Source organism: Pipra filicauda, unplaced genomic scaffold (genome assembly GCF_003945595.2).
Source record: "Pipra filicauda isolate LSUMZ 115617 unplaced genomic scaffold, ASM394559v2 scaffold338_size783178_pilon, whole genome shotgun sequence".
NCBI lineage: Eukaryota > Metazoa > Chordata > Aves > Passeriformes > Pipridae > Pipra > Pipra filicauda.
This window is the reverse complement of record NW_024104463.1, coordinates 251,290-261,503: the sequence shown is the minus strand read 5'-3', so window position 1 is coordinate 261,503 and position 10,214 is coordinate 251,290. Positions and strand designations below refer to the sequence as shown.

The 10,214-nt window shown below is 41.0% G+C and overlaps 1 protein-coding gene and 1 long non-coding RNA gene across 6 annotated transcripts in view; both read right to left on the bottom strand.

The window, feature by feature from the left end:
* Nucleotides 1-6,453, bottom strand: part of LOC120323759 — a 43,773-nt gene extending 37,320 nt beyond the window's left edge. For 2 of the 5 annotated variants that reach the window (XR_005564574.1, XR_005564573.1), the window contains exons 1-2: nucleotides 2,144-2,306; nucleotides 1,271-1,373 (exon numbers count right to left, since the gene is read on the bottom strand). This is a non-coding gene — a long non-coding RNA (uncharacterized LOC120323759). Of the gene's footprint in view, nucleotides 1-142; nucleotides 413-1,270; nucleotides 1,374-2,143; nucleotides 2,307-5,160 lie in introns of those variants that run through there. The other 3 variants (XR_005564575.1, XR_005564572.1, XR_005564576.1) reach the window with 3 other exon arrangements.
* Nucleotides 6,454-6,730: 277 nt separating this feature from the next.
* Nucleotides 6,731-10,214, bottom strand: part of RAB8B (RAB8B, member RAS oncogene family) — a 28,960-nt gene continuing 25,476 nt past the window's right edge. The window contains exon 9 of the mRNA XM_039384076.1: nucleotides 6,731-6,907. Within this exon, the coding sequence (XP_039240010.1) occupies nucleotides 6,888-6,907 (20 nt within the window). The 3' untranslated portion in view covers nucleotides 6,731-6,887. The remainder of the gene's footprint in view (nucleotides 6,908-10,214) is intronic.

Here is a 10,214-nt window from a genome sequence, read left to right as displayed (position 1 = left end):
GAAGAGGGATTCACACAAATCATATTCCTGCTACTCCCACTTATAACACCCTCTAACTGCGTGGAGTCCTCCTATGAAATCCGTGCTGCCTTGGAAAATGCAAACACAGGAGAAGTGTTATTTTTCTTTAATATTGTGTTACCAGTCGGCACTGCCAGCGGTCCCTCAGCTGAAAGAATCCAAATCCATGTGTTTTCTGGGCTCTGTAGTTACTGTCATTTAATAATCCTATTGAAATATCACATTTTTTAATAGTTTCCAGGAGATTCCTTGTGTCATTCTTACATACACAATATTTGAGATGTCTGGAAAAAATCAGGCATGATCAGAAAGACAGATGTAGTTACCATAATAAACCAAGTTACAAAAATCTCAATTCACTTCTTTTTAAATGGAATGACCCATTTCTGAGCCTCCAAGAGCAGAAATGAAGAATAAATAACTTAAGCCAGCGAAGTGAAGGAGTTAGATGGCACAAGGGGTGTACAGCTCTCCTTCCATCCCTTCCTAAGGCTGCTCTGCTAAAAGGTGTGTGCAGTGGCATCATGGTAAATACCTTATTTTTGCATTTTCTCCACTGTGAGCAGTGTAGGGGTACAACACACCTTGGACAACTAAATGTGTTTCAAAACTTGCTGAGGGAGCCCCGAGTCACAAAAAGTTCCACACATATAATTTCTGATGTACAACAACAAACCCCAAAGGATTCTTTTAATAAATACACCTAAAAGTTATTGCCTCTCAAAAGCAAATTTTAACTTCTGACAAAGCATATTAAAAATAGAAGTGTTGGGGGACAAAAAAAAGTCTTCTTGACTTCAGCTAAAATGGTGGAAAGAAAAGGGAGTAGTTTTGCTATGGCAAAGCTTAATGTGTTGAAGTAAAATGTTATTTTCGTTAATTCTACAGCAAGATCAATACACTAATTCTCATCTAAGTTTAAGGCCTAGTCCTCCATTTTAAACTTGTTACCCTTAATTCAGCATATAAATTTAATATTGAATCATCTGTCTTCCTGTTGCAGAAAGCTCTAAGTGCACAATTAAGATGCCCAGATGTGTGGTACCCGTGGGGAGGTTTGAACTGTGCATTTCAAACTGCTGCCTGACAAAAGCCAAGTTATAAAGTAAAGAAATATTGATTTTTTTTTCCCCTCCCCTAAATGCAAGAAGGCATCAGTTGCTCTAAATGTGGAGGGGCTTTATAATCTGCCCCATTTTTCACTTCCCCTACTGTCAAGACCTTAAGGAAACAAAACTGGTGAACTCACAAGACTTGATGCCATCAAGTGGCTCAGAAAATCAGCACCACCACCAACCACTGCTTTTTTATTATCTGCAAGTAATCAGAACTTCTGAAATTCTACAAGAAAACTGTAAATAGTTATTCTTACACAATGAGCATATTTTGAAAAATCAGCTTATGACTTCATTGTGGTGTGGGCATTTTTAAACACCAATACAGCTTGGACATAAAAATTCAAAAGGAATTTTTATTACTTTATTATTACTTTGCAAGGAATATTTAAATCTTATTAACACTTTATTTTATTTTCCTTGTTTTTTCGTTCTACTTAAAAGAAGACATTTTCCTTCATCACTAGAAAACACAGACTGGAGCTTAACCTCCCACACACGTCCTTAAAAAAAGGCAATATTTATATATTCTACACTCCAAAAATGTCACATAATCAGGAATATTACAGAAAAGTAAAATCTGACACCTTATTTCAGTTTTGGCTGCATATTCAACAGGAAATGTTCACAGAGAGACTTCAAATTCCCTGTATTTTAATTAGAACGTCATTTCTCACTGAGAAAAGTCTGATGGCCAGCAAGTCAAACCCAATACTGGGATCTCTCAAAATGAGCAATTTTATTAATTATAAACATTCCAGTGAACGTTACGTTCTACTTTGCCATTCTCACAAAAAAAGTGTCAAAGCCATTTTGCAAAGAATGGTTTTGGAAGCCTATTTCTGAGCAGCTAAACAGAAAATGAAGTGGTTAAACCTGGAAATAATGCCCATCACTTGCACCTAACTCTTAATCAGAACCCGAGCTGGGACAATCCACCCGACTATGCAGCTCTGTCATGTGAAATTAGGAAACAACAGTTCCAAGAACAACTTTTAACATGTTACCTGGAACTGCACGGAGCTTCTGTGGTATCCCAGGACACAAAGGAGCCACTGTTGACTCTCTTCTTTTCAGTTCTGAGCACACAGAAATGCAGAGCAACTGCCAGTGCATGGGAAGCACTCTGCCTCAGCTGAAGGAACGTGTGCCTCATCATTCACAGCAGCTGCAGGTACTCACCAGCAATTCTACGTTTAAAATACGTGTTTGTATCAAGTCAGGTCCCATTGTCATGTCAGTAAAACATGTAAATGAATGTAAAACTAAAAGTTGGTGACAATTTAAAAGAACAGAACTTTAAATATTTGCACATTGGTTTTATTTGATCAAAACATCTATATCGCACAGTCTCAGAAAAAAAAAAAAGTGATAGTTTCAAAAAAAGGACTCCTAAGTCCAATTGTTTTATTTTAAAAACATAACTAATAATTGTTACCAAAAATAATACGTAAGACAGTTTTCCGATTCCACAGAAGTGAAATGGCACCATCTAGTGACTTATACATGAGAAAGCCAAGGCAGGAAAGTTGTCACTTCTTTTACTTCCTCCCAACACTATAGAGTGAAGTTTGGAAACAATAGCAAAAGGAAATGCAAAAATAAACATGAATGCTGGAACACTTACTATGGAACAAGGACTTGAAAGTCAAGTGTTATGCTCAGGGATTATTTTTGTACCAAACCATTTAGCTATTGTCTTTGGTAAATTAAAATATTTCTGGAGGCACATGCAATATGAATATAATAGTCCCATTCCACTGGCCCAAATGTCTTCCCAGGAAAGCCAAACGCTTTTTAAGCAATGGCAACAATGGCTTATTAAGGAGTTAACGATAACACACACAGCTGTCAAAAGTTATGAATAAAAATTGAGTCACTTCAGATGCACCTCATTCTCCAGTGATAAAATGAAGGCAGCATCTCCTCCAATTAACAATCACACATCGTATTTGCACAGGCACCATGATCCTGCAAGTTCCCTGATTCACTTTTCCAGCAGATTGCCTGAAATCTGCCAGCACAGACCATTTCTAAGCTGTTTTTACAGCACTGAACTTTAGCTGCTTCTGGACAGATTGCATACGTTTTATAAAATCCTCTAGGAATTCACCCACTAGAAAAATACAGACAAAAGCAACATGTTTGCTACGTTTTATATTTTTTCCTTTGTGATTTTCTTAAGGGAATATATTGAAAAAACCCCTTAGTAATCCTTCTCTCAGCACGAAGTCATGTGCCCTCTGCAGGACTGTCGAGGAGGGCTTTTCCTTTCAGAATTGCTACATAAAAAGGGAAAGAGTAAAGGAAGTTGTGCAGACGTTTTTCACCAGTTTCCTCTTTCGTTCTTTGCTTTCTGTGTGTATTTAATAAATACAAAGGACAGTTTCTTGCTTTGCTAGAAAAGCTAGGTCTCTAGGAACCCCCACCACTCTACATTTTAAGGGTGTCTCACCCTAAAAAGCGGGACATGTTGACATTACATCATCAGAGAATTACACTTCTTTACACGCTGAGAGACTGAAAACACTTTGTGAACACCATGACAGTGATCTGTAGCTTTGCTGGCTCCTCACTTATTTGTAGCTCCATGGCAGGGCAAAACCAGTACCCATTCCTAATCAAACCAAGATAAATAAGGTGAACTGCTCATTGGAGCAGGGTCACAAGCCACCAAGAAAAGCAGCAGCCAGGAGAGCTGGCATTGCTCCGTGCTGCTGCAACCCTCAGCAAGGACAAGGGAAAAACCTCATCAGGAAAATCCCAGAAGAGCAAGCTGCTACCAGCTCCTACAGCTATGGGCCAGATTCCAAGAACATACGGATAAAATCCTTTCTGGATATTTCTAGGACAGGCACTGGGTCAAACAATTGCATCTACTGACTTGAACAAATGCAGCTGGCCCAGATCAAAGTGCCTCTCTCTTTCTATGAATGACTTCACCACACAGATACCTGTTTTAGCTTCAGCAGAGCACAGAAAGACATATTTGAACAGACTGCCCTTCCTCTTTCAGAACTGATTTCAGCCCAAGCTGAAATTTCTTCCTGCAAGAAAGGTTTTCAGCTGACACAGTAGAAATGGGACTCCTGTAACCAGTCTTTTGAGAACACTTTAACTTTTTACACAAACCTGTACAATTTTCAAAATGTGTTTTTTTTAAAAACTTCACTTGCAAACACAAGGGATATAATTAATAAAAATTGTCATTTGTTCCAGCAATCACAGATAAAAATGCAGTGGAAGTCCACAAACTCCCATTTGAAATTATGACTTTTCCAATCTCAGCTACAGATATGGTCATGGGAGTGAAACAGCAAATACTTCTGCTAATAAAAATCAGTAAAACAAATAAAAGACATGTATCTTCCCATTCTAAAATTTTCTATGGATACCCTGAAGAAAAAGGCATGCAAGTAATCCAAAGAGAAAACATGAACAAATATGCCAATGCAGAAGTAGCTGTAATTTGTCTTAAATTGGTTGCACTAAACTTTTGAAACACAAATATTCAACTCACTGAGTTACACAATTAAAGAGAGATAAACTAAACTGCTCCCTACAATTAAAAGGGTAAAAGATCATTTCTTCTACTTAAAGCCTAATAATAAGGGACTTCACTAATATTTAAGGTTCAGGACACTGCATGTCTCAAAAAAAAATAGCAGGAAATTTCATAGGAAAACTTGATAAATTAATTATAAACTTTGTTTTAAATTCTCTTCCTTTCCAAAAGGTGGCCCTTCCTATGGAAGAAAGTTCAAAGGTTAACTAATAGAGTTAACACTATTAGTTGTCTTTGACCTCCGATTTGCATCATAGAAACAAATTTTAAAATTGAAGTTCATAAGTTTCATTATTTGCTTTAAGACTCCAATTATTTTATTTTCTGTTATTGAAACTAACTCTTGAGAAGTTATGCTGCCACAGGAGAACTGCTGATATCAAATAGTGTTAGCTGTTTGTCCAATATGATTCCACACTTCAGCAATCTTCAGTGAATAAGAAATACTATATGACTTACTTCCAAATCTGTTGTAGGCAAACCAGAATAGCTCCTGGGGCAGCACAGAAAACACCACTCCAAAGATGAGCACATTTTTCCACACTGATGCTCAGTGGCTCCCACCAATCTGCACAGCGACAAACCACACAGAGGAGGAAAGCAGGGAGAGCAGCCAGATGAAAGCCCTTGAATCAAAGAGGGGAGGGGGAAACCCCAAAAAACTGTTACTCATCTTGCATTTTCCACTCGCATTTGAAATTCCTACTGTCTCCACAAGGCAAATAAATTGGTTAGAGATTTACACAGCAAATACCGCAAAAGAAGCACGTGCTAAAGAAGAGAGCATTTCCCATGGCAAGAAACTGTTTTTTAATTTCAGGAGAAATTTAAACTAGCAATTTCACCTCTGATGTGGACGGGGTGGTTAAAAGCCAGTTAAATAACCCTGCCCATTTATGCAAACTACATTACAAGTGGAAGAGGAAGGACTACCAGCGTGTAAGAAAACACAGAAAAGCAGGGCCAGCTTCTAAAAGGACCTCTGGTTACGTGTGTTTTCCAAGGTTTTATAAAGGTTCTTGGGAATAGCTGTGGGACACCCCGGTGGGACACCCGGGTCACCCCGCAGGGCACAGCCCCGGGAGCGCTGCCGGCCTGCCCTGCCCTGTGCCCCAGCACTGGGAGCTCCCTCGGGAACGCCCCGGGAGTGCCCGAACCTCAGTGACCGCCACATGAAAATCCCCGTGTTTTCCCCCAAGCACATCCCCCACACATCACAGCCCGCGCTGCCACCCCCAGCACCGCCCCAGGGGTGCCCGAGGCCGCGGGACACGGCGCTGGGCACATCCGTGGCCATCGAGGATCGCTGAGGGGAGCCCGGGCCGAGCTCCAGGGGCAGATGTTGCACAGCCCCCTCAGCCCTCGCCGGGGCCGGGGGGGACCCGCGGGGTGGCCCCGCAGGAGCGTCTGAGGAGGGGCCGGGGCGGGAGCTGCGGGCGCCATCTCAGGGAGGGGCGGCCCGGAGCGCCCTCAGCCACGGCCGCCTTTGCGGGGCTTCCCTGCCCCGGGTGTGCGGCTGTCGCCGGGATGCGGGGAGGGCGCGGGAGGGCTGAGGGGTCTCGCTAATCCCCCCGGGATGGCTGAGGCTTCTCGCTGATTCCCCCCAAGGAGGGCAGAGCGATCTCGCTGGTCCCCCCAGGAGAGCAGAGCGATCTCGCTGATCCCCCCCTGAGGGCAGAGGGATCTCGCTGATCCCCCCCTGAGGGCAGAGGGATCTCGCTGATCCCCCCCTGAGGGCAGAGCGATCTCGCTGATCCCCCCCTGAGGGCAGAGGGATCTCGCTGATCCCCCCCTGAGGGCAGAGGGATCTCGCTGATCCCCCCCTGAGGGCAGAGGGATCTCGCTGATCCCCCCGTGAGGGCAGAGGGATCTCGCTGATCTCTCAGCATGGACACAGAGCAGGTAAAGGGCTCCAGGGTTTGTTCCTCCCCTCAGACAGACGGAGTAGCCCCAGCGGTCCCTAATTTCAAGTACACTTACCAGTGCTGTTCAGGAAAGCTACACACAAACAGTATTTAAGACACATGCGTTGCCTTTTCCCCCCGTGTTTTATTGGTTCAGCGCATAAATGTGAGGTTTACAAAGTCATTGCGTTTTGGGTGAGGAAGCTCAGAAGCAGCGTTTGGACAGAACTTGTTCAGCCTTCCTGGAGAAGTTCTGTCCTTCATCTAGAACACATACCAGAGCTAGTTAGTTCCTATGGTGCCTGGAGAGAGGAAAAAAAGAAGTATAATAAGGATCAACATGAAAAAAAATTAAACATTCAACTTTTCTTTGGAGATGAGCACACTGCATACGAAAGTATGTCTGGAAATAAGGATGCAACTGAGAAGTGCCGGCACGGCAGCCCTCAGTCTCACCAGCTTCTGGCCAAGGTGTGTCACAGCAGCATCACCTCTTTGTGCTGCTCTGCAGAGGGGTTAAACCAAGGCAGAAAGGTCAGGGAGCACGAGGGTAGCTTGCCACTGAGAAATCAAACCCCGTTTTGAAACAAGTCCATCCATCTGAGACACCAGTGCCCACCCCGAGGCCCTGGGACACGGTCAGGGCTGTGCCAGGGACACGCCTTCGCAGTGGTGGCACAAGCAGAAAAAGTCACACGGGCAGCAAGTCATCTCAGTCATCTACTCAAGGAAGGTATTTAAGACTAAGTAGGGTGAAATTAGTGAACGTTTACAGAGTTCTTGGTCACTTTGAAGGCAGTACAATGTATTCAGTAGCAGAGTTTAAGCTACACACATTTTCCACAATTCATTAAACCTGTTAATTCCTCAGATGGGGAAAATGTTCATATCCTGCTCTAAACTTTCAACTTTATTTCACAAATTGAATTAACAATATGTACTGAATATATGCTCACAGAAGTTTGTGGAGCATTTGTTCAGCAGCTTACTGCTGATGTGCTCTGCCCAAGACAGTAAAAAATTTTTGAAGCATCTACAACACATCCAAAAGTACTACAACTTTTCAGTACATTTTGCATTCCATGCCATACCCTTTCTTTAAACCTCCAGATGGCAAGAATAACCTCATACAAGATAAAAGCTGTACTTCTGTATCTCTTGAAGATTAGAATCTTTCTAAAGAAAAAGCATTTTGAAATCTTGTATTGATGACTTTGGTATAATTCAAGAACTCTAAAGAGCCAAGCTGGCAAAAGAGTAATTTATGCAGCAGGCCATTTAAAGCTGGATACATTCGACATGCGTACCAACAACTTGCCTCTGATCCACAAGTGTGCAGTATTTGTATCATAATTGCTAGTCTGCAACCAAAAATAGACCCAAGAACTGTAATAAATCACCATTTTTATGTAGGGTAAGTATGCCTGCTATTTCCTTTTAACAAAGGCAGAATGCAAATGTACTTAAAATGTCACTAAGGACTGTGAGAACCTAAGGACTGCTGAGCATCTGAACCCAGTTCAGATCAAGCAAGATAATGTTTAAACAACTGGTCCTAACACAGCAAACTTGTCTGCCTGAAGCAGTCTGAAAACAACAACCAACCCAACCAAAACCAAGGAGTAGTAAGCTGTAACAAGAATGTAACTCCAGCTTTCTGTTGCTTAGGGTAAAGAGAAAACACATCCTTCTAGCTAAATACAGCTTATTAAAGGAATGTGTAGGAAGAACACATTTTAAAAACTCCTTGTCACCCACGTGTTTCCCACTCATTCCTCAGGGTGCCCACTTGGATGTCTCAGATACTACTCTGCTTTTGCCTTGGGCAGACAAAACCATTCCTTCCTTAGGTTTGCTGATTTTTGTACCAATTATAGCTACTGTCAAACCACAGTAATTTTACTAACAGCTAACAAACATTTGTCAAATCCCTCAATATTCAGTACTGAGGGAAGCTGGACAAACAATATTTGCTGTATTGATTCACGATACTTGTGCCTCGGGGTACTTCACAGTCATACCCTTCACACAGGGCTGATTTAAAGCAACATCAAAAAAGAAAATGTTAACAGCTTAGTTCAGTAGATAATTCTTAATCGAACTGGAGATTGTGTCTCATGTTACCTTGTGGTCACTGCTCAGAAGTGACTTTTAAAGGGTATTTCATGACACTAAATGTCTGGAAAAATGGTTGCTTAAGAAACTGAAGGTCACCAAAATAATAGATTTAAGCAATCACTACAGGAATAAAGGATTTTTCAGGACAACTCTAAAGAACAGTCAAGTTCAGGAAAAAGCAAAGCCATACAAACCCCCTTGTGGTTTATCACTAGTTGGGCCAAGCTTTACAGATGCAGCTCAGCTGGACACCTTTCCACAACAAAGGTATCAAAAGTGGAGTGGAGATGCCAACTGGACAAAAACTACGTGGAATATTTCATACAAAATGCTCCAAGTGCTTTTCATTACGTAACTTTTATTTGAGACACACGTTGTAAAAAAGTTCACATGAAATAATAAAACTATTGGACTATGAAGGTTTTTTTAAGGGGATGGGTTTGGGTTTTTTTGTCTATATACATCAATACACAATTAATGGTTAGGTTTACAAGTTAACCACATGACAAGTTCACTTTTATCTGCAGGAGCTTTTCACATTACACCTTTATATCAGAGGTAAAATGTGCTTAAAAACACACAGTAGAACACTTCTATTTCAAAATTAAGCATTTTCTCAAGGACTATACTTTTTATTCTCAATTTAGTGGCTATATAGCATTAAAATAACAGTAATTGAAGTTTTATTTGCAAAAATGTCCGTAAGGCCATAGGAATGCACTAAAATAGTTAAATTCACCAGGAACAAGAAAAATCAGTGTAAATCCTGCTTTTTTGGAAGAAAGAAATACGTTTTTTATTTATAAGAATGAGAATGGTATAAGCAGGTCAGTGAATGGAGGAGAAAAAAGACCTATTATCACCTACAGACCAATCCTTAACAAGTTTAACATTGCAAAAATTCCATTACATTAACAGATAACCAAATAACAGATGCATTTTCACAAATAACACATTTAGGCATTTTACATATTATTCATGTACTTTCAAATCGTTATGCATTCACAATAGTTTAATGTGATATGTACATTCAAGACTCCTTTATTCACTCGTGAGAATGATCCACGAAATTCACTTGACTTCAGCAGACGAGTATGGGAAAGGTACTTTTACAATGGGAAACACTTTCTGGAAAAAGAACTACAGGTCTGAAAGGTCACTCAGCACTTTTAAGACTGTCCCCCAAACAGAGAAGTGAGCGGCATTAAGTTTCATGAGTGGTTTAAGCTTTAGCAATAATAGAACTCCCAGACAATAAGTACATAAAATATTCTATATACACTCAACAAAAACCTCTTGTGCATGTTTTGCTGAGCACAGACCAAAAGCTAAAATTGCAAAGCACTGAGACCAGTTTGTTTTGCATTTGGCTTTTTTTTAAAACCATTTAGAAAAATGTTGGTCAAAGATATAGTGCACAGACATGGGGCTGAGGGAAAGATTTCCTAAAACTCCAAAGCACAAGCAGCATTTTTGTTTTACTGAAATCCA